Consider the following 25,241-nt stretch of genomic DNA (forward strand, 5'->3'; position numbering starts at 1 on the left):
AAATAAATATGATTCAAAACGTTTGTTAGAGCCAGGCCCAGTGGCTTGCACCTGTAATCCCAGCTACACAGGATGCTGAGGTGGGAGGATCGCTTGAAGCCAGGAACGCAAGACCAGCCTGAACAACATAGCAAGACCACCTCTCACCCACCCCCCATCATCTCTAAAAGAACCTTGTTTTATTTTTATTTATTTATTTTTATTATACTTTCAGTTCTAGGGTACATGTGCATAACATGCAGGTTTGTTACATATGTATACATGTGCTATGTTGGTGTGCTGCACCCATTAATTCGTCATTTACATTAGATATATTTCCTAATGCTATGCCTCCCCCCTCCCCCCACCCCACTACAGGCCCCAGTATGTGATGTTCTCCTTCCTGTGTCCAAGTGTTCTCGTTGTTCAGTTCTCACCTATGAGTGAGAACATGTGGTGTTTGGTTTTTTGTCTTTGCGATAGTTTGCTGAGAATGATGGTTTCCAGCTTCATCCATGTCCCTACAAAGGACATGAACTCATCCTTTTTTATGGCTGCATAGTATTCCATGGTGTATATGTGCCACATTTTCTTAATCCAGTCTATCATTGATGGACATTTGGGTTGGTTCCAAGTCTTTGCTATTGGGAATAGTGCCACAATAAGCATACGTGTGCATGTGTCTTTATAGCAGCATGATTTATAATCCTTTGGGTATATACCCAGTAATGGGATGGCTGGGTCAAATGGTATTTCTAGATCTAGATCCTTGAGGAATCACCACACTGTCTTCTACAATGGTTGAAATAGTTTACAGTCCCACCAACAGTGTAACAGTGTTCCTATTTCTCCACATCTTCTCCAGCACTGTTGTTTCCTGACTTTTTAATGATCGCCATTGTAACTAGTGTGAGATGGTCTCTCATTGTGGTTTTGATCTGCATTTCTCTGATGGCCAGTGATGATGAGCATTTTTTCTTGTGTCTTTTGGCTGCATAAATGTCTTCTTTTGAGACGTGTCTGTTCATATCCTTTGCCCACTTTTTGAAGGTGTTGTTTGTTTTCTTCTTGTAAATTTGTTTGAGTTCTTTGTAGATTCTGGATATTAGCCCTTTGTCAGATGAATAGATTGCAAAAATTTTCTCCCATTCTGTAGGTTGCCTGTTCACTCTGATGGTACTTTCTTTTGCTGCGCAGAAGCTCTTTAGTTTAAATAGATCCCATTTGTCAATTTTGGCTTTTGTTGCCATTGCTTTTGGTGTTTTAGACATGAAGTCCTTGTCCGTGCCTATGTCCTGAATGGTATTGCCTAAACCTAGGCAACTTCTAGGGTTTTTATGGTTTTAGGTCTAACATTTAAGTCTTTAATCCATCTTGAATTAATTTTTGTATAAGGTGTAAGGAAGGGATCCAGTTTTAGCTTTCTACATATGGCTAGCCAGTTTTCCCAGCACCATTTATTAAACAGGGAATCCTTTCTCCATTTCTTGTTTTTGTCAAAGATCAGATGGTTGTAGATGTGTGGTGTTAATTTCTGAGGGCTCTGTTCTGTTCCATTGGTCTATATCTCTGTTTTGGTACCAGTACCATGCTGTTTTGGTTACTGTAGCCTTGTAGCATAGTTTGAAGTCAGATAGTGTGATGCCTCCAGCTTTGTTCTTTTGGCTTAGGATTGTCTTGGCAATGTGGGCTCTTTTTTGGTTCCATATGAACTTTAAAGTAGTTTTTTCCAATTCTGTGAAGAAAATCATTGGTAGCTTGATGGGGATGGCATTGAATCTATAAATTACCTTGGGCAGTATGTCCATTTACACAGTATTGATTCTTCCTATCCATGAACATGGAACCTTGTTTTAATTAGGTGGGTCTGGTGGTGCACACTTGTAGCCAGCTACTCTGGAGGCTGAGGCAGAAGGATTGCTTGAGTCTAGGAGTGCAAGTCTGATGTGAGGATGTGAGCTATAATCACACCACTGTAGTCCAGTCTGGGCAACAGAGCTAGACTTTGTCTCTAAAAAAAAAACACATGTTTTACAAGATCATGTCATTTGCAGGGACGTAGATGCATAGATGGAGCTGGATGTCATTATTCCCAGCAAACTAACAGAAGAACATAAAACCAAATACCGCATCTTCTACTTTTAAGTGGGAGCTGAATAATGAGAACATATGGACACATGAGGAGGGAGTAAAACACACACTAAGGCCTGTCAGAGGGTGAGGGGTGGGAAGAGGAAGAGCATCAGGAAGAATAGCTAATAGATACTGGGCTTAATACCTAGGTGATAGGATGATCTGTGCAGCAAGGCACCATGGAACACATTTAACTATGTAACATACCTGCACATCAACACATGTACCCCTGAACTTAAAATAGAAGTTGGATATTTAAAAAATGTTTTCTAAAATGGCATTTTAAAAATAACTATAATTTACTTTAGCTTTTATTTTTGAAATATATTAACCCTTAGGAAAAAACTTTGGACTAATATTGAGGATAGAATTTTCCATTATTTCCAAGTCAATAATAATACGTGGCCTAAATAATTTATACATGTGTTGGTAATATTTAATCAGCAAGGATGCTATTAATGACCCCTGAGTAAAAAGAAATATTGTGGCACTGATTTTTCTTAAAACAGCATGATTCAGTAAGCAGCCGGTAACTGATGAGAACCCTGAGTGGGGTAGGGTGAAATGTGTATTTTGGGGGACAGACATTAATACAAGTTCTCATGCTCTCTGTCTCTCTCTTACTTAGGCTGAGATTGGAGGTGGCAGAGATGCTTAGTAAGCATTAGATAATTCTGTGCAAAAGAATTAAGTCATTCAAAATGTTATCATGCTTTTCTCGTGTTACCTGTATTATTTCCTAATATATTTTTAAATGCCTCATGATTAGGACTCTAAGGATGTGAAATACAATTTTCCGACATAGAAATCTATTAACAAGATAGTTTGATCTCTGTTTGGGTTTGAAATTGCTATGAGGGATGTAATGGTCTCACGTTTATTCCCTCCCCTTTGAACCAAATTGTCTCAACCCATTTCACATGGAAAACATAAAAATATTTGTATGGCACAAATAAGTAAACTGGAATAAATATGAGGTGTCTGTGTGCAGTTTGGGCAAGAAATATAACTCATTACATTGTCTTGCTATTATACCGGGGCCTTGTCTTGACACTCTGAGAGATGCCTGTTTTGCTGAAGTAAGTGGCATTAAGGAGTTCAGATTTTCAAGGCAGCCTCTGTATCTTTCTTTACAATGAAAACATTTTGCTAAATCTAAAAACAAAAAGAAATAATTTCTTCTAGTTAGGACTATCAGCTGAACACATTTATAATGTCTGTAAATGCATCAGACTTCGGTGGAAACATTTCCAATTTAGTAATTAGATTATCTCATTTTGCACATTGTCATTTTATCTACTAAGAGTGTTACTCAAAAGTGGCACCTTTTCTATTTACTTTGTCCTTAGTCCCAACCAGTGCAGGCTAGAAAAACGAGTGATTTGGTAATTGCATGACACATTTTAGCTTCAGCTAATAAAGTTTTGTTGGACTCATTTTTAAAGGATTCAGACATTTTGAATTATTTGACATAAAAATGTCAAATTATTTTTCTTGTCTGAGTGTTTTGCTAGAAGATGCCTGCACAGTGCTTTGGCTTCATTGAGTATATTTTTTATTTCCTATATTTCCTTGCAATTAAACATTTTGTTTAAATAAAAGAAACATCTATGCAAATAATTACATCTGTGAAATAATCCTGATTGCATTGCCTAGTAAATGATTTGTACTTTTTTTCTGTACCATGTTTTTGTCTTCTGAATCTAATTTCCACCTTTTATTCTCTTCTGAAAAGTCTGCATTACGGTGGTATCACAGTCAGGGATAATTGGAAAAAACAGAAGATACTAGTGTTATTTTAGAAGAAAGGGATGGTATGCATGGAATACAGTACGTTAGAAACTTGCTGGATGAATTTCAACCGAGAAACTTAGGGGCCCACTTGGACGGTGGGAATGAAGATCACCACTGTAGTTGGTATATACATCCCAAAGCCTCATTTGGTTATAATGGGATTATAATGGGATTAGAACCAAATAACTTATTAATGGGATTAGAACCAAATAAGTTATTGATGGGATTTTGAGTTTCCATTTTGGGGAACAGAATGAAGACATTTGTATATGATACTAGTTGTAGTACATTAGGAAACTGGTGCTCTGTCTCTAACGCAACTGGTCCTCATGCCAAGTTGCTGGTGACAAGACACTGACATATGCAGTACAGGGGTCAGCAAACACTGATCTCTACTCTGCTTTTGTAATACCCACAACAGCAGAATAATAACCACTACCTCCTTTTGCCCTCCAAAGCTCATGCAATTACACCTACCTGGCAGAACCTATTCATATCCAGAACTTTCATGTAAACATCCATTTACATCCTTCTACAAATAATTATACTTCCAAACACAGCAATAACAATAAAAACCTGGTCCAGTCTAACATAATGCACTAAACCGTATGCAGATGTCTTCATTCTCTTCCCAAAAATGGAAACTCAAAATCCCATCAATAACTTATTTGATTATAATCTCATTTTAACTGAATAAGACGTTGGGATGTATTCAGGCTTTTCTCATTCAGTTGCAATCCCAATTTGTCATTCCGTAAAATCTTCAAAAAATGTAGAGAACAGGAACAAGAGGAAAAATGGAAATTGGTTACTATATACAAATACATTCAAGGCCAAGAAAGGAAAAATCTGTGGGACTCTACAGCCTTTCATTTCTGCAACCATTCACTAAATTGTGATTGTTTTGTACAACTCTAGCATTCTTTCTGTGCACCTTTTGTCCCCAGTTAGCACTTCAGCTATTTGGGGCTTTCTATATGGTAGGGTGGCCCAACCATTCATTTCTTAGGTATCTAATCAATTGAGAGAAACATCATTTTCTCAAAAATGAAATCAATTTAAGTTTAAAAAGTGGCTATAGTCCTTCGGGACTTCCAAGAATTTTTGGTTTGTTTATTCATTTGTTGGCATAGTTTGTCTGCATCCTTATAAATGTTTGAAATTACATTATATTAAGAGTTGGACAAACTAAACATGAATTAAGCAAAGTAAATTATTATTTTTATTGAGCTTAATTTCTGAAAATTTACGAATTATAAATATTGCTTACACTTACATGTTTAAGATATTTCAAAAGGCCAGTTTTTGTAACTTGCATGGCCTATAGTACCTTAATAAATTGATTTAATTAAAGTCTTTAATTTTTATTTATTTTGTAAAATCTTAAAACATTTTCAATCCTTAAAAATTATGATCATCAATTTTAAAATTATATCATAAATGTTAGACCATGGCTAAATTTGAAAACCAAATACCAATAAAAAGGTTAAAAAAGGAGAGAGAGAAAAGTTAGTTGGAAAGAAGAAGGTATAACAATTCAGACAATTTATAATAGCAAATATGAGAGCATCTATTATATAATAATAATAGTAATCAGACATATCTTGTATTTAAGAAGAAAAAATAAAATAAGAACCAATTAAATCAAAAGAATGCTCTACAGTTTGCTACTTGCTTGTAAAACAGAATTTTCAAATAAAAAGATAAACTAATGGACATTATTCAGTAAGAAGACTTAATTGGTGGGATATGGAGTAGCCAGTTCAAAGACGTGTCAGACATTAGAATTGATTGTCTTTGGATTACTACTACAACAAAATTATCTGGCTTCAAGCCTGACTAGCTTAAGAATTGGGTGTTTTTTCACTTGCTGCCAGGAGCTTTCTTGTTTAGCTCAGTGCCAGTTAATCAGGTTTTTTGTTTGTTTATTTTGTTTTTTGTCCTTTCACTTCACTGAACTGATTCCTGTTAATAACTCTATAACCCGGATTAGGCTTTGTGTGTTTGCGGGCCCTTCCTCAGGAATTGTATTTGCTGACCCAGGGTCTGAGTGCAAGGGAGGGTCAGACTTTGAGCAGAACTGAACACTTGTGGACCCTGGATCTTGAACATTTATTTCCACGTTTTCCTGGCTTTACGGTCCAGCTCAAAAAGCAATATCTCAGGAATACGCATGAACTTTGTGGACGTAACTGGGTTCTGACATAATCCTTTAGGATGAACCAGCAACTCCAATCATAGCTTAAGTTTTGTTCAAAGGAGTGTATGTACAGCCCTTGGAAGGTAACTTGTTACTATTCTCACATATTCCTCCATAGTGACTTGATATGCACGTATTTCTGGTTTAATCTTTAAAGTCAGGTTATCTAGATACAATTTACATACAGTAAAAGTTACTCTTTATAGCTGTATTTTTCTATGAATTTTGGAAAATACATAAAGTGATGTAACCACCACCATAATTAAGACATAGAATATTTCTATCATTCCCAAAGGTTCCCTTATGTCCCTTTGTAGTCCATCCTCTTAGCAAACTTTGATCAGGTTTCTGTCTTTGATCAGGTTTCTGTTCTTATAATTTGGCCTTTTCTAGAACATCATATCAATTAAATTTTTCAATCAGTAGCTTTTTCTTTCTGATTTTTTTTTCACTTAACATAGTGTATTTGAAACCATCCATGGTGTTGCATGTATCAATATTTATTTTTTAAAATTATTGGTTAATATTCCATTGTATGTTGGTACCACAATTTTCTCACCTACTCACCATTCGGTGGACAATTGGTTGTTACCAGTTGGGGGTGATTATGAATAAAGCTGATATAAACACTCTTCATGTGGGCATATGTTTTTCTTTTCTCTTGGGTAAAACTGCTAAGAGCAGAATTGCTGAGTCTATGATAACAGGTAAGCAAACTTCATAAGAAACTGGTACATTGTTTTAGCATGCTGGCTTTAGCATTTTGCATTCCCACCAACAATATACCAGAGAATATACTGCCAAATAAATACTGAGGATGATAACAGTGGGTGCAATAACTGAAGTGATAACTATATTGTTGAGAATTTCAGCACCTCCAATGTCTCTGTGCTAAGCACTCGACATATGTTTAATTTATTGTATTATCAAAAGAATGCATAATGTAGATGCTAACACTAGAATCTCCATTTTATTTATTTATTTTTATACATTTTATTAATATTTCTTTTTAATTTTTGTGGGTACATAGTAGGTGTATATAAGTTACATGAGATATTTTGATACCTCTATTGGTATCTCTGATACCTCTAATGGACACCTTTTTATATACCTGTTTGCCACTTGTATGTCTTTTTTGATAAATGGCTATTTAGATATTTTGCCCATTTTTTAATCAGATTATTAGATATTTTTCCTATAGAGTTGTTTGAGCTCCTTATAAATTCCTCATGTATTCTGGTTATCAATCCCTTGTCAGAAGAGTAGTTTGCAAATATTTTCTCTCGTTCTATGGGTTGTTTTTTCACTTTGTTGCTTGTTTCCTCTGCTGTGCAGAAGCTTTTTAACTTGATAGGATCCCATTTGTTCATTTTTGCTTGGTTGCCTGTGATCATGGGGTATTACTCAAGAAATCTTTGCCCAGTCCGATGTCCTGGGGAGTTTCCCCATTGTTTTCTTTCAGTAGTTTCATAGTTTGAAGTGTTAGATTTAAATGTTTAATCCATTTTGATGTTATTTTTGTATGTGGTGACAGATACCAGTCTAGTTTCATTCTTCTGCATATGGAAATCCAGTTTTCCCAACACCACTTATTGAAGAGACTGTCCTTTCCCCAATGTATGTTCTTGGCACCTTTGTCAAAAATGAGTTCACTGTAGATGTATGGAGTTATTTCAAGGTTCTCTATTCTGTTCCACTGGTCTGTCTGATTTTGTGCCAGTGCCAAAGCATCTCCATTTTTAAAATGAGGAAATTGAAACTCAAAAAATGTCATAGAACTTGCCCATGTTATCTCAACCCACAATTGGTAGAGCTGATATTCAAGCCCAGATAAGCTGGCGTTAGAATTGCGTCCCCTCAACACAACGTTCTCCTGCCTCTTCATTTGCTGGTTAAATAGACATTAGAAATAATCCAGAGCTGGCTATTCTAAAGAAAAATAGAGTATTCTAAAATTCACATTTTTAGTGAGGGTGTTGAAAGGCATCTTGCGCAGAACATAAACTGAAAATTTTAGCATCCGAGTACTTGAAAAAATGCCACTAGGCTGTGCGTACAATAGCTGTTCATATGTACAAGTTGGTCTATTTTTTCTGCTTTTACACAATCCCTATTCAAATCAGACATCTCTACAAACTGATGTGAAGTTTTGATTGAATGTAAAAGATCTAAATTTATAATTAGAAAGAAAAATGACTTCGATCTTGGAAAACAAGTACAGAGGTCGAAACAGTCAGTCTCCAATACACACAGTTCTATTTAATCTGAAGCAGTAGTAGAATATGGCCATTTTTGTTTTATAAAACCAGGATAAGGATTTAACTGAATAATTTTAATAGACTTTTTGTTTTTATTTGTGGATTATATAAGACTGCTCATAACAATTAACAGACGATAAATAATCTGGTAATTTTATACTGCCCAGAATTACTTGTTTTTACATTTTCATTATTTCAAAAATTAAGACCTATTTTTTGACAGTGTACACTAAATCACTTAATTTTTAAAATGCTTTTTCAAGTTACATTAGATGGTTTTCCTGTCATTTAGTTGAATTCAAAGAAAAAAAAAAAACAGTGAAACTAGTTCTGCCAAAGCTTACTGTGAGATAGGCATGATAGAATTACATGAATAAAGGAGCCAGGCACGGTGGCTCATGCCTGTAATCCCAGAATTTTGAAAGTCCGAGGTGGGTGGATCACCTGAGGTCAGGAGTTCAAGACCAGCCTGGCCAACATGGTAAAACCCATCCCTACAAAAATACAAAAATTAGCCAGGCATGATGGCAGGTGCCTGTAATCCCAGCTACCTGGGAGGCTGAGGTGGGGAATGGCTTTAATCTGTGAGGCGGACATTGCAGTGAGCTGAGATCACACCAGTGTGCTCCAGCCTGGGCGACAGAGCAAGATTCCGTCTCAAACAAACAAACAAACAACAACAAAAAAAGAATTATATATGAAGAAAAGAAGTAAGAGAAGAGAAATAAGTGATAGTAATGTTGGTTTCTAAAGAACCTGGACTTGCGTATATTATGTATATTATTTGTGTTACATCATGATGTACAAAAAGACATCTATTGAATCTTTTCTCCTTTCATAGTTTGATGTTTTTATCAGGCACTGATGCAATGATATTTTATCCTTATTGCTTTCAAATAAAAATTAATAGTGAATTTTTCGAATTGTGCTTATGTAACATACAGTGTATCTAGACGGAATTACAGCAAATGTGGCAGGTACCTACCTCTTCAGTTCCTTCTGGATACTAAAAAAATGCAAGCAGATAGGAGGTACTCTGCCCAGATTTTTGTAAATATTTCTTTATCAATTTTTAATCTATGTGAAAAATTTAAAAATTATGTGAGAACAGTTGAAGCCACAATGTGGAATGAGAACAGATATATACAGTTACCAGAAGTTCAAAACAATGCAATCAATAACAAGTGAGAGTGTGAAATCCAGGTTTGTGTTTCTAAGTTCCTCTTTATTCCAATTTGTAGCTAGGAAAATGGTCACTCGGTTTTCTGTGTGGTCTGCATCACCGGAATTTTACATTTTTTTGAGTATGTGTGTATTTCTCTCTGTGTGTGTGTGTGTGTGTGTGTGTGTCTCTCCCATTCTGCTCTCATTGTATGTTTTCCTGAGTCATGGTCTTTGCACCTTCAACAGATTCTTAGTCTTTGTTTTATGTAGATTTTATCTACATACAATTTGACATTTGCCTTGGATTTTTTGTGTCTACTAATTTAGTGCTAGCCAAAAAAATCTGGAACCTGTGGCCCGCCACTTGTCTTTTCATCTGCTTTCTGGCTTATACTGTTGTGATTGAAGTGGAAAATAAAAAGAGCCTCTAAATCCAGTAGAAACCTGACTTATCATAGCATTTCCAAAATCCGTTCTCAGGATTCAGAAGATCAGAGAGGTCTAAGCATACTGTTCTTATTGTCACCTGAACTACGGTTATTTTTAAAATAGTTTTCTAGCTTCTTAAATAGACCAATTGAAATAAATTGTCGTTCAATTGGTTACTGCATGGTCCATTTCTAACAAGTTTCCATCCGTGACCTTTTCCTGCATGTAATTCTGTATAAGTGTGCATCTTAATAAATGAATAAAATGTGAGGGGCATATAATGTAAATAGAAAAAAATAGTCATATGCATTTATTGAAGATGGAGAAATCACATGCAGGCCACCCCTCTAGAATTGCAAGGAATGTTGACGAGTGAGTCAGATGGAACCTAGCTTTGGAACCCCAGGCAGTTCTAGGCATGCAGGGGCATGTGGCTGTCAGCTGATGTCCTCAAATTCTACTGTTCTCAGCTCAGGATTTAGGTTTTCTGCATTTTTTACTTCCTTCTAGCATGCCTTCGTTCTCCTATAGAACTCCTCTTTACCTGATTTCATTCTCTATTCTTGTGTTCTCTGCCTCATTCTGTTTGTATTTTTGATTCATATTTTTAAGAGTTAATATCTAACTGGCCCAACGTATCTCCACAAAACAGAAAATTGGGCAACCTATGGAATGGGATCCCCTAGATCAAGTTCCCACATCCAGAGAAAGTTACATTATATAATACATTGCTTCTTAATATTACTCCTTTTTCAGGGGCTATGGTCTTGGGGAGCGCCATATTTGGGATGTTTTGTCCATCTTCATGAAAAAGTAAGAGAAGAATTACAGCGTAAGCTCCATGAGAACCGGGGCTTTGTCTCTTTGTAACATATTATTATGTCTATTGTTCTAAGAGCAGTGCCTGGCATATTGTGAGCCTTTGAATGTTTATTGAATATGAATACATGAAGAAACAAATGACTAATAGATCATTTTCATTCACTTGAGGAGTATATGATAACTTCTGAATGTTATGTGTGCAAGAGATTCAACCTGGTCCAGGTAATATTCAGTGTAAAACAGTCTCGAATGTTTGATTATGTGTAGAGCTAGTGAATAACTTTGTGCATGGTTAATTTTAGGGAAATCCTTGAATAATCTAAATCAGAGAGCTCAGTGCCTCAGTCACCTTTCCCCAGGTCAAGTAAATCTTATTTTTCTACCATTAAAAATATACATTTAACATAGTTGCTTAGAGTATAAGTAAATAATTGTAATTCAGACACCGTATCTTTACCCACATGCAGCCATCTAGCTACGACAAATGTTGCTTTAGCAACATCTTTAAAAGAAGAAACTACAAGAGTAAATATGATGTCTAAGACATCATATATTTATAGAAACAAACCCTTCTAAATCCATGCATTTAGAAGGTCCAGGTGGTACCTTCACCAATAAAGAGGGACAGTCTTATGAACATAACTGTCTGTTTATATGGGCAGATGGGAGAATTATGAAAAAAAAGTATGTGCTTCTCATCGACTCCATCTGAATCCCTATCTCACTCCTTTTCAGTCCTCCTCGCAGTTCTACTCACCAGAGGTTTCCTTGTACATGTACCTGTGAATCTCCAGTGGATTTCCCGCAAAAGCTACACTTTATATTTGTCGTCAGTAATGCTAAATACTGAATCTTTTGGTGGCCTGCTGTTAGAAAAACTAATAAAAATAGTACTGATATGCTGACTTACAGTTATAAACATATGCCCACGTATCAAGTCAATTGAGCCAAAAAAATGTGATGAGTCACACATTCTCAATCTGTACATTTCACAGGTGAGAACATAGAGGCTCAGCTCAGAGGACTGACCTGCCAGTAGATAAATATGGACCTATTTATTTATGTAAGTGGCATTATCAGGATCGGAATGCAGGCCTATAACACCATAAAGCTGTCTCTTGAGATTTCACACTTCATGAAAGTGTAATAACAATTTAACATGTCACCACTTCCTATGAATATTTGCAGTTTGATGTGAAAGTGAAGATTGTCAATGCATAACTCAAAGTTTCCTTAGCAGTAAGAAATAAAATATTTTGATGGCTCTTTAGATCTTTCATTTCTGAGGAGGGTTGGCTTTCTGTTTACTACAGGTGAGGTTGACTCACCCCATTTTAATCTCATCTATTTTCAGACTACCTCTTGGTCTATGAATGGTGAAACCAGATTGCTAACATTTTTTTATATACTCTCAGGTTTGTTACATAATTGAATCTATGTTTATGGTTGCCGTCTTTTTAACATGGTAGTTTAATTCTGTTTGATTTTGAGTTTCCCATTATAATCCATGTTTGTTTCAGGATATATCGGATGTTTGAGCAGAGTAAATAATTCTCTCCAGCACAACCAGGTATTTTTTTCTATATAGTAGTGGGAATATACTAAATAAAGTTGTATCAAAAGATGGATTGCACTGCAGAGATAATACGAATTGAGCTCAAGACAGTGCAATCAAATGAGAAGGAGATGGAAGAATTCTGTGTGAGTGGGAGGTGAGTACCACAGAAATAAAAATGAGCAAAGCTAAAGTACTCTTGATTCTACTTTTATATTGCACCACCACATCTTTGCTTTTGCTCTGTTTAAGAATGTGCAAATGGATTATAACAGTTTAAGAACTTAGGTATGACATCTGTTAAAACTCAAGTAAATTGCAATTCCAGCATAGGAATGCATTTGGAATTAAACAAAGCCCTCATTTCTCATAAGACCATTCTTATTTCCAATCTCATTAGGAAAAAAATCTCTGTTTCCTTTTTGCTATTCTCTACCCTTTCTCATTCTTATTTTCTGTAGTAAAAGATTAAATGGTACAGTCAGGGATCCTCATAAAGATGGTTTAACTAATTAGTACATTAACCGAAGTCTTTAGGACAGAGTTTTAATAACTGTTTGTCAATTTCCCTTTGCAATGTTATGTAGTATATTACTAACAGCATTCGCAGAAGGTGCACAGGATGTATGGTTTGAAATTTAGGGTTAGTAAGAAAGAATCATAGAAGATGACGCCAGGCAGGTGGCAAGGAGCTGACACATTGGACAAAGTTATATTAAAGTGCTTAACTTAGTTGCACTAGGTTAATCAAAATATTATTTATTTCACTTGTACATATTTACAATATATAATATGATACGTAAAATATATAATATAATACATAATATATAATACATAAAATATGTATTGTATATAATATAATACATAAAATATGTATTGTATATAATATAATACATAAAATATGTATTGTATATAATATAATACATAAAATATGTATTGTATATAATATAATACATAAAATATGTATTGTATATTATATAATACATAAAATATGTATTGTATATTATATAATACATAAAATATGTATTGTATATTATATAATACATAAAATATGTATTGTATATTATATAATACATAAAATATGTATTGTATATTATATAATACATAAAATATGTATTGTATATTATATAATACATAAAATATATAATCAAAAATATTTTTATTTATAATACATTAATATATATATTTTTATATATAGAATATACATTTTAACTCATTGGCCACAATTAATGCCACACAACTATCCCTGAATAAATCAGAGTTGCAGAGTGGATACAAAAATGTACAGTGGTTAATCACTTGGACTCGGGAACAAATAAATATGACCCTGAATCCTAGTTTCATAGCTATGTGGTTTTGTGCAAAATATTTAGTTTCATTGAATCTTGGTTTCCTTTTCTGTAAAAGATAAATAATTAAAAATGCAGCAACAGCAACAACAACAACATTAGTCACTAACATTTTATTCATTTTATTAGAGCTTGCTTTACCATCAGCAATATTTTAATGTATCTGTTTGCATTCCTGCATTTAATATTGTCAATTACCCAACAAATCAGATAGTATTGCTACCCTCATTTCACAGAGCAGGAAACTAAGGCAAAAAGAAGCTAAGACACAGAGCTGAGCTTGTATGGACTTGAGCTAAGTAGTCCTATTGCAGAAAACAGACTGCTGCTATGATTTGGGTTGGAAAGTCCATTGTTGCTTTGCTCACATCTGGCACCTGGTGCTGTCAGCTCCTGTGCCTGGGTTCTTCTCCACACGGCCTCTCACCCTGCACTGGTATATAACACATTCCTTTTGTGGCAGTCTCTGGGCAGATTTCCACTGGAGCAAAGGCAGATGCTGCAAGGTCTCTCTCTTTTTTCTTTTAACTTTTATTTTAGAATGAGGGTACATGTGCAGGTTTGTTGTATAGATAAGTTGTGTGTCATGGGGGTTTATTATACAGATTATTTTATTACACAGCTAGTAAGCATAGTACCCAATAGGTAGTTTTAAATCCTCATCCTTCTCCCACCCTCCAACCTCAGTTGGGTCACAGTGTTAACTGTTCCCTTCTTTGTGTCCATATGTACTCATTGTAAAGCTCTCACTTATGTATTTCATTTTCTATTTCTGCGTGACTTTTCTAAGGACGATAGCTTCCAGATCCGTCCAGGTTGTTGCAAAGGACATTCTCTGTTTCTTTTTTCTGGCTGCATAGTATTCCATGGTGTATATGTACCACATTTTGTTTATCCAGCCTACCAATGATGGACATTTAGGTTGATTCCATTTCTTTGCTCTTGTGAATAGTGCTGTGATTAATAGAAGCACTCATGTGTGTTTATGGTAGAACAATTCGTATTCTTTTGGATCTATACTCAGTCATGAGATTTCTGGGTCAAATGGTAACTGTTTTAAGTTCTTTGAGGAATTGTCCACTGCTTTCCCCAGTGGCTGAACTTATTTACATTCTCATCACTAAGCATTCCCTTTTCTCTGCAAGCTCACCAGCATCTGTTATTTTTTAATTTTTAATGGGTTCTTTTAAGATCCAACCTCAAAAGTCAGGTGCATTGCTTTCACTGCATTCTATTGGTCAAAACAAATAATAAAGCTAACTCAGATTCAAGTAGTGTTGAAAGAGACTCTACCTCTTCATGGGAGAATCACCAAAGTCACACATAGGCCGGGCGCGGTGGCTCACGCTTGTAATCTCAGCACTTTGGGAGGCCGAGGCAGGCGGCTCACGAGGTCAGGAGATCGAGACCACGGTGAAACCCCGTCTCTACTAAAAATACGAAAAATTAGCCGGGTGTGGTGGCGGGCGCCTGTAGTCCCAGCTACTCGGAGAGGCTGAGGCAGGAGAATGGCGTGAACCCGGGAGGCGGAGCTCGCAGTGAGCCGAGATCGCGCCACTGCACTCCAGCCCGGGCGACAGAGTAAGACTCCGTCTCAAAAAAAAAAAAAAGTCACACATAAATGGACATTTGGGATGACAGGAACTATTGCAGTCATCTTTGCAAACACTACCTTAAACCTTTCACTTTCACGGGGATATGTTATCCTGATCAATGGCCACACTCACGGTCCTAGAAAACAACGTTGATGAAATTCAGATATCACAAAAGCCATATTTATTAATGAAACACTAAATTTGATATGGAAGACTATGTATTCATTGGTAAGAAATGTATTGGAGGAAGGTTTTACTAACATGGATTCAAGATTCTCTAGTTCACTCTCATTTAACCAGAAAATTAAATTGAATAAAGCATTCTTTTTTCACAAATACTGGTTATTTAATATTCCTCTGTATATAAATGTTTTAATTTTTCCTGTCAATGATAAAATTAGGTATCTGACTTTTACTGTTCTAAAAATGCAGAATCTCATGAATTCTGAAACACCTGTTCAGGTAGGAATATAATGATACTCATAGACTGGATTAAATCAAATTATATGTCAGAGAAAGTAGCACTTTCTAGCATCACAGTTATTTCTATTTAAGTTCTAGCAAAAGACTTCATTTTCTGTTAATGCCATCAGGTTTTCCAATAGCTTATTAGAGAGCCAGAAGTAAATTTCATAGATGAGAAATAAAATTCCTAGAGACACTGTATATCGTATTATACCTTATGTACATATTTTTACCTTATGAAATGATGTTAAGGTCAGATTCCAAATGTTAATCTTCAAACAGTTAGTTTTCCTTAAAATTACTCTATTTAATAAAAATCCAAATCGGTAATATTCAAACCCAAAGGCTAGATATACTTTGCTTATGGCTTATGGTTTATGACTAGGGTTTGTTAATGAGACTCCTATGTATCAAATCTCTGCAGTCTCCTTTTCAAATTACTTTTTCAGGGATGTGGCAGGATGAACATCAGTTCCTGTCATCAGAGGGCCCAAACCCTCTCATAGCATCTTTCTGTAGTAAATTAGACTTAGAATTCAAAATAAGGCTTTTTCACATTAAGGAGAATTCTGCATGCAGGAAGAAAAGGGAGCGATCCTGACAGTGGTTTTCACCAGTCACAAGCTGAGCTATCACCACCCTTTAGTTTCTCAACATGTCAAATGTGTAGCTTTTCTTTTACACAGACACAACCCACGGCTCTGCTTAAAAAACTGACTCATCACTTTCTGGAGGCTGGACTATGTCATACTCAAGGGAGGGACACCTGTGATACTCCAGCTGGAGTGACTCCAGTGTATAAGAGGGGCTAATTAAATACATGACCAAGGGATCATCTTCTTTGTCTAATTAAGCATTAAACACCTATCAGTTTGCTGATACTGCACTGTTCTTTCCATTTATTATAGTGGTTGGTTTCTCCCTCTCTCTCAAACTTGCTCAAAACTTGTACCATTTTCCCCTTGCTCTTAGACTCAACTCCATACTCCTCGAATCACTGTCCTGCAATATGTAAAACTAACCTATCTTTCACTACGGATTTCTCTACAAATGCTGTCTGATCCAGCCACACATGGCCGTCTGGACACAGCCTTGCAAATGCACGTGTAGGTCTTTTTCCTGATCTTTTCACTCCTGGACTGAAGATCCTAAAACTAGTCATCATTCATCCTTGGCAAATGGGGACTTTGAGTTCCACTTGAATCAGAACTTCTCACACACCTCTGATCTAATACATCCCCCAAGCCCTCTTAGAATTCAGTATTTATTTAATTTTTTAGAATCTGATTTATTTGTATTTTATTTATCTTTCTAAGTTTTCTTGCTATCTGGTCAGCATGATCATGAATTTGTGGGCATGGTTATGTCTAATATCTGTTTAGCACTCAACACAATGTTCCAATTCATCTATCCGTCTGTGTATGTATCTATCTTTCTCGTGTATGGTTACTAAAAGAATTTTGTGCCTGCTAGTAGCCTGTTTTACACCTTGGTGCCCAATTTAAATAAACAGTGTTAGTGTTATTTGCATAAAACAGTTGGCTTTATTTTTGCTTGTTAATTTATTCATCCAATTAAATAATTATTAGACTATATATAAATAGCTGTTATAATGAATGGTGGAAAGAGTGGGAGGAAATCATGGCTGAAGATTTTTTCATTGATCATGGCATTAGGGACACAATAAATTCATTTTTACAAAATTATTTTCAGGCCACATATATCTTTATACATCAAATCTGCTGAATCCAATTTGGGAGATAGAAAAGTAATTGCAATTGAGATTTAAGTTCTTGTTCATCTCTAATGTGCTATAATACTGTTGATTACACTAATATGATACCAAAATAACAATCAATGGAAGACTTCTAAGGAGTGGGAAATTCTGTTTCATAAGCTATAAAAAGAAATGCAGCAGTGCCAGTGCAGGTACCAGAGATAAATATAGAGCTTCTTAGTGAAAGTAAAAACAGTAAAAGCACAAGAAAACACATTTCATAGTGTTTATTCCACCATGCTGATGTTCATTCTAGGTGAATATCATATCAGAGAATCACTTGTACATTGCTTGAGGGTCTACAATGTGTCCAGTGCTGTGCTAGGGGCTTCATAGGGTTATATACCCTATGAAGAGGCCATTTTATGTGAGATAGTGATGGCATTTTTGCAATAATCTGGTCATAATACATTCTAAAACCAGAACCATAACTTAAACATGCATAACCGCCTAGCTGGAGTAGGAAATCAGGAAGTATTAGGAACTGTGAGAACTGGGAGCTAAATGTCTCACTTAAAAACACACAGAAATGCTTCTCTAATCCAACAAAACAAATCTATAGGATTGATTAGAATGCAATTGTGCAAATTGGTGTCCCCCATAATAATACATTTTGACTTGACCTCACTGATGTAAAAGAGATTTGACAGTGATGTTGATTAAAGTTATAATTGCAGTCATGGCCTCCAGCTGATGCAGAAATTATAACCATGGTTTTGGAAGTAGTTGGGATGAAAAGAGAATAAGTAGTTACTTATGATCCAGAGTATAGCAGTTATCTATTGCTGTGTAATAAATTACCCCCAAATTCAGCAGCTTAAAACGACAAATATCTATTATCTCATATAGTTTCAGAGGATCAGGAATCTAGAAGTAGCTTAGCTGAGAGGTTCTGGCTCAGGGTCTTTCATTAAAGTTATGGTCAAGCTGTAAGCCAGGTCTGTAGTCATCTTAGTCCATCGACTCACTCATGTGATTGTCAGCAAACCTCAGTTCCCTGCTGGTTAGTGGACTAACCCTCACTTTCTTGCCATGTGAGCCTCTCCACAGGCTGCAATGGATTTCTCACAATGTGGTGGCTGGCTTCCCCAGGGTGAATGATCAAAAAGACAGAGAATGACAGCAGAAAGAAAACCCCAATGTCTTTTACAATCTAGACTTAGAATCACACCATCATTTCCACCCCCTTCTCAATAGAATCTCAGTCCACAATCAAGAGGATGGAAATTAAGATCCACTTCTTGAAGGAGGGAGTATCAACATATTTGTGGAAATATTTTAAAACCATCATGCGAGTTCTGCTAATTTTTTTATCTAGGTATTTAATGTTGGAAAAGTATTTTATCCTCTCAAACATCAGAGTTTGTTATTGTTACTGTTTTAACTGAGAAAGTATGAATGATCAGCCTAACTTCACAAAAGTGATTTCAGGATTAATGGAGGTAATGTTTGTGTAAGCCACTTGCAGAGTGCCGTAGGAATAAATGTGTCCTTTTAACATCTGTAGTTATGCTCAGAATATTATATTCCAGACAAGTACATTATTCTACAAAATATGGTATGGAGATGCCTCACATCAAGTAGTAACAACTAGTGGTACACATGGATGAGCATTACTGTCTATAAATAATAGCTATGGTTGCATATTTTCCAACCAAAGCAACACCAAGTTTATCAATTTTACCCCTTTCTTGTCTTGTCTTGTCTTTTTTCTTTTCTTTCTTTCGGTTGTTTGTTTGTTTATTTGTTTGTTTTTAACGAGTTTCACTCTCTCAGCCAGGCTGGAGTGCAGTGGCCTGATCGTGGCTCACTGCACCGTGACCTCCTGGGGCTCAAACAATTGTCCCACATCAGCCTCCCTAGAGGCGTGCGCCCTCACACCTGGCTAAAGTTTTTTCTTTTTTGCATTTTTTTATAGAGATGGGGTTTTACTATATTGCCCAGGCTGGTTTTGAACTTCTAGTCTCAAGCTGTCCTCCTGCCTCAGCCTCAAAGTGCCAGAATTACAGGCATGAGACATAGCACCCTGCCCAATTTTACCTCTTTCATATCTATACTTCTTTGTATCTCTACTACAACTCTAAACCATTTACCATCTCTTGCCTGGACTGCTGCAATAGTCCTTAACTAGTTTTCTAGTTAACAGCTCTTACCTCTGTAAATGCATTCACCATTTTGTAGCTATTGTGGTTCTATTTAATTCAAATATTCCTTACATGAGAATGTAGACAAATAGGCTGATTCTTACTAGATTTGAAGTGTTATTTTTTTCTGTGGGTATGTATTTGTTTTCTTTCTTACCCAACACTCAGCATTTCTTATCTAGTCTGAAGTGATAGTGACATTTTTTAGTTATTTACCAATGACAGGAACATTAAGTTATTTTCATCCTTGATCTCCAAATTTGCTTAAATATTTCTACCTCGAGATAAATGTTTATCCCAGAAACCTAGCTGCAACCTTGAAACCCCTTTTTACTTACTTTCTATGTGTGATTCACCAACCAACATCAAAGCTTCTGCCTTCAGAAAATGTTTCTAATCTATTCATTTTCCATTTCTTTTTCTTTATTTCTATCATTGCCAGTATACATTTTTCACCTAAATAATCAGATGGTCTTCTAACTGGTCTTCCTGCTTCCACTTTGACACTTTCTAACTTATTCTCTCTATTGAAAGAAGAGTAACCTTTTAATGCAAAAATCTACTGCTTCTTAAAACCACAGAATGAAGTTCAGAATTCTTAACATACCTTCCAGGGCCTGAATTGAAAAGGTCTCTACCCATATTTCTAGCTATTCTTTCATCCTAATATGTGACAAGCTCTTTTATGCCTGAGGAATGTTTGTATAAGCTTCCTGTCCGACTACACCCATTTTCTGCTTGTCCCGCTTTTGCCCCACGTGTACTTATTTATTCTTCCTTTCTCTGCTTACGCATCACTTTCTCAAAGAACCTTTAAATTAAGTCCCGTGGTTATAATCTCTGGAAATCTTCTCTTTAACTTTATTGCAGATGCAATTTAAAAGTATGTGTTTAAAAGTAAGATGTTATTATATGGTGTCCATTCCTACTCACTAGAATATCAGCTCTGTGAAGGCAGGGACTTCATCTATTGTTTCACTGCAATTCCTTGCAGTTGTTCTACAAAATATGGTATAAAGATGCGCATGTTAGGTGCTCAGAAAATATTTGTTGAATGAATGAATGGCAGAAGGCTTTCGACTACCCACATTAACTTCCATGAGTCAGGATGTATTTATATGGTTAGTGACATGATGGTACTGATCAGTTTCAGTTAGGAAGAATGAGATTGCTCAACTCCATGGGCTCAGACCAGAGTGAGTTTGCACAGCCAAGTGGGACAACTACTTGGAACAAGAAGGAAGAGAGAGTGCAGACATGCAGTTTGCCTGCTTAATGTTTTAAGTTGAAATAGCTTTGGACATGTGCAATTTAGGATGTGACTGCCAAATAACTGGCTTTGAACCAATTCATAATTTTAGATCAGACTACACCCATCTGCTGATAATCTTCAGTACTTTATGTTTAAAAAGTTGCAGATTTGAAAGCTAGTCTTAGAATGTGTTTCTAGATCCAGCTTCCCATATTTATAATGGTTCTGTCTTTATGATCTCTCAATACTTATGACCTAAAATTCATACTGAATATAAGCTTTGAGCTTTTACTAGTGTAGCATGGATTATAGCAGACTAAAGTGTTGCTTTTATTTGATGATTATGATTGTCTCAAACTAAAAAGGAATAAATGTAATGAGGTTTCTTTATCTATAACATCTTCTAATAGTAATTAACAAGGAAAACAAAGGACAACATATAAATAAATATTATACCCAGAGGATGAAAGAAGTTATCCTGGTTGTTTTAAAGAGTCATATTTTAATGTTAAAATGTATCAACTCAAATTAATATCCATAACAGTAAAATGTACCATCAGTTCAACAAACTTTTGACCATTTTCTTTCATATACAGCAATCATAACTGAATTTAGGAATATAAAGAAAATATAATAAAGCGAAGCCCACAATGAGCTGTATACCCAATGTTGAAGACACACACATACATACACACGAGAAAAAGAGAAAGAGAAAGAGAGTGGAGAGAGAGAGAGAGACTCAATATAATGTGTGAAGTTCTCTACTTCCAGGTGAATAAGTCCTAAGAAAAATTAATGATAACTCCTGGGGAACTCTGAGAAGATAAACCTCTCTTCAGCTATTATACATTATTAGGAGTATATAAAGTAGAAATGGGAAAAAGGTATTTCGAGAAGAAAGTAAATAAAAAGGTCTGACAGACTGGAAGTTCACGCTTTTTTGGAAAATGGAAAGTTTCTTGGTATGATTAGGTTTTATTGCTCCTAGAAGGAATGAAGAAAAATAAAAAGCCTTCCCTGATGCCCTTGGGTAGTCAGATATTTTCTCCTCTGTGATTTCATAAAAACAGTGTATGGGTTTTCGTTGAATTTATCCTGGCAGATAAAAAATTCTTTATACATGTCTCTCCCACTAAGCTCATTTTATGGATCTTTGCCATAAATAAAATTTCAGATATAAGCATTTAAAGCATATTTTTAATCAAAAATTTGGCAAAAAATAAGTTGGAAACAGATTCAGAATGGTCTGCCTTTTATGCCTAGTTAAGAAGTTTGAAATTATGTTCTTTTTTGCTTTAAAAATTCGGAGATTTCTCATAATAATTGCAATTTCTAGCTTCTCCTTGAAATCGAAACATCTAGCAATCCTGAATCTGTAACCCATATGGTAACATTCAACTGAAGTCTACTGGCAGCTGCCACCATTCACGGAGCGTTCTCCACACCTGACCACAATCTCCTCCTATCCCTCTTGCCTTATACCCAGCCTATTTCACTCATTTATGTTACCTATTTGGCTCTTGAGCTTACTCTTTTCACAGAACTTTCTCTGCACCTGGCCACAATCTCCATCCTATCCCTCTCGCCTTGTACCCAGCCTGTTTCACTCATTTATTCTACCTGTTTGGCTCTTGACCTTACTTTATTTTCACTCAGCTGCAGAACAGGGAGCTAACAGTAAACAGCACATTATCAGTTACATGTTTTTAAAATATATTTTGGCAGCCATGTGAGCTCTTTAAGTGTAGAAATAGCTCAGGTTGTAGAATATTATGTGTTTAGTAATATCTGTAAATAACTTTATGGGCTTGTTAAAAGAAATATGTATATATTATTGTTCTATAATGTTCTTGGAAGTATAACAATATTTTATTAAAAAGTTAATAAATTTGGTCCCAAACAGAAAGTAAACTAATGTTGTTCTGGTATAGTTCCAATATAATCAATACAATATTTCCATTTGCCCATGGGAAGTAGACTTCATTGTAAAGCAGATAATTCTGATTTGCTAAAAAAAAAAAAAATCAGCTCATGAGGCAATAAAATCATTCTCCAGAAAACAGGAGAGATGGAATATACCAACATGTATTTACAAGGCAACCAGTGTTTATGATGCATTGCAGATGATCCTTCAATGTTAATGTACATTACATTTTGCCTGCTTCATGAATTTGGAATATTTTTGGCATACTGTCTTTATACAGTATTCTCTGAATACAGAAATCCCACAGTACAAGCTAAGTAAGAAAGATGATTGTTTACCACCCCCTTTTCCAGAGGCATTTTTATCATGTCTTAGCAGCAGATATTTATACATCTAATCCTTTCTCCAAGATGTTACAGCTCTGTGAACAAGTGGGATTTTTTTCTTTCCTTAACAACCACCTCTGTTTGAAATGAAGTGAGGTGTGTTTGCAGTGCCAAAATTAAATACTCAATTTTGTCAAGTACTATAATCTGTGCACAGAATGGATAGATGGGAAAATGCTGAAATCACAGCTTTTCCTTATTATCATGTTACGCGAAATGTTGACAAACCTATGGAAGAAGTGGGAGATGGCGGGAGCAGGTTAGGAACTAGTAGCTGCAGAAAGACCAGAGAAAACTGTCAGCTTCTCTCTCCTGGCATTTGTGCTTATATATAAAGGAAGGTATTACATCTCTTCTAATTTTCTTAACGTGGCCTGCATAATTCAAATAGAAGCCTTGATGAGAATATACCTGCTTTTTAAAAATTTACGGGAAAAACAGCATCTTTGCATTAATGCTGAATAAAATGACAGGATTGGCTCCAGGTTTCTATTCCCGGTAAGAGCCTTCAGGTTCGTCTGTGACAGAACTCTCGACAGAGGTTATTTTTACCTGGCATGGCTGTGCTGTTACTGATGCTGCTGCTCTCGATGGCTGAGATAGCTTCTCCTGTGGGTGCCTCGGACAGAACGAAAGCTGGGTCAAGGTGGAAAGGTGAAAAGAATCGTGAGTAACCAAGGTTTTTAATTCTTGGTGCATTTCTGTTTTTTCTTCATTATATTTAGGAATGCATCAGGGTCTGCGTAGCTTTGCAGTTCTTAGCATTTCCAAGACGTTGCTTTAGAACTTAAAAATAATTTTGCACATTAAATGTGAATGCAAAATAAATGGGCTCCACATTCTGTAAGCTCCACACATCTGCAATATTGTTCTAGATGTTATAGCAAGAGTTTTGTTTGGCTTTTTCTAGTTAACTCTTACAATTCCTGGGACTTGTAAAGACTTTGAGCAGATAGATCCAAAGGCCGTGTGTGTAATTTAACATGAAGTTCAAATATGTTGCTAAAATTTGTTGATATTCAAATGCTAGCTATGTAATAAAATTCCTTGCATCTTAGCACTTTGTTCTGAGGGTAACAAGAAAATAAAATTAGAAACAGCAAATATTACAGAGACTGATTAGAATAACTTAAAAGTTGATACTTTACAATTGGTGGTTGATAAATATATTACTGTCTAGAGCCACTAACTTGCTTATTCACTCTGCATGGAAATGCAATACCTCCACAATTTGATCATTAAATATGTCTGTGTATTTAAGAAATATCGAAAACCACTATTTTAGTCTTTAGGACTGAATATGTCTCATGTGTTACAGGATAGGATTATGAATTTGATGTTTGCCTGCCTCTGAACTAACTGGCAAGAATAGTCAATGTCTTTTCTACAGTTTATCACCCTATAGATCATCACAGGTGGAAGTGTGTATGTGTGTGCGTGTGCACATGTGTAAAGCTTAGAACTTTAAAAGTAGAACTTTAGAAGTCCTATATCTATCTATATTTATCTTCAAAAAGAGACATAGAAATGGACCTAGGAATCAGTTTAGAGAGAGGAAATGCTCCTTTTAAAATGTTGCTGAATGTTCAGAAAAGGCATGCCAATAAACTTATTTTACTGGAAATTCCTCCAGTAAAAGAAGAAGATTCAAAGTAACCTTGAAGCTAATTGCTAATCTTACGACTTTTGTTTTAGTCATACTTTGGCCTATTTAGTGTTCTGCTTTACTGATTTGAGTGGAAGTTGAAAAGCTGTGGTGGAGAGATCAATGGGGACTGCAGGCAGCACAGGCTGGAACAATCAGAGGTTTCACTTGCTCTGCTGCCAACCGAATTTCCCAGTACCAAATTATTACTGGACCTTTATCCCTCTTTTGCTTCTCTTTCTTCTTTCCTTTCTTTCCCTTCTTTCCCTTTCCTTTCTTTCTTTCTCTTTCTTTCTTTCTTTTTCTTTCTTTCTTTCTTTCCCTTCCCTTCCCTTCCTTCCCTCCCTCCCTCCCTCCTTCCTTCCTTCCT

At 35.7% G+C, this 25,241-nt stretch overlaps 1 protein-coding gene and 1 long non-coding RNA gene across 5 annotated transcripts in view; one reads left to right on the plus strand and one right to left on the minus strand.

The window, feature by feature from the left end:
• The window catches only part of ROBO1 (roundabout guidance receptor 1), a 1,209,916-nt gene that overhangs the window by 357,328 nt on the left and 827,347 nt on the right, over positions 1-25,241 (plus strand). Inside the window, exon 1 of one of the 4 annotated variants that reach the window (XM_063630534.1) lies at positions 22,933-23,892. The exons of the other annotated variants lie outside the window; for them this stretch is intronic. Coding sequence (XP_063486604.1) covers positions 23,784-23,892 — 109 coding nt within the window. The 5' untranslated portion in view covers positions 22,933-23,783. Of the gene's footprint in view, positions 1-22,932; positions 23,893-25,241 lie in introns of those variants that run through there. 4 annotated transcript variants of the gene reach the window in all.
• On the minus strand, positions 148-24,086 carry LOC129471027 (uncharacterized). Its single transcript, XR_008653472.2, has 3 exons — positions 23,779-24,086; positions 6,674-6,801; positions 148-1,990 (listed from the first exon to the last, which is right to left on the minus strand). It is a non-coding gene; the product is annotated as an uncharacterized lncRNA (long non-coding RNA).

This window comes from Symphalangus syndactylus, chromosome 21, assembly GCF_028878055.3.
Source record: "Symphalangus syndactylus isolate Jambi chromosome 21, NHGRI_mSymSyn1-v2.1_pri, whole genome shotgun sequence".
Lineage (NCBI taxonomy): Eukaryota > Metazoa > Chordata > Mammalia > Primates > Hylobatidae > Symphalangus > Symphalangus syndactylus.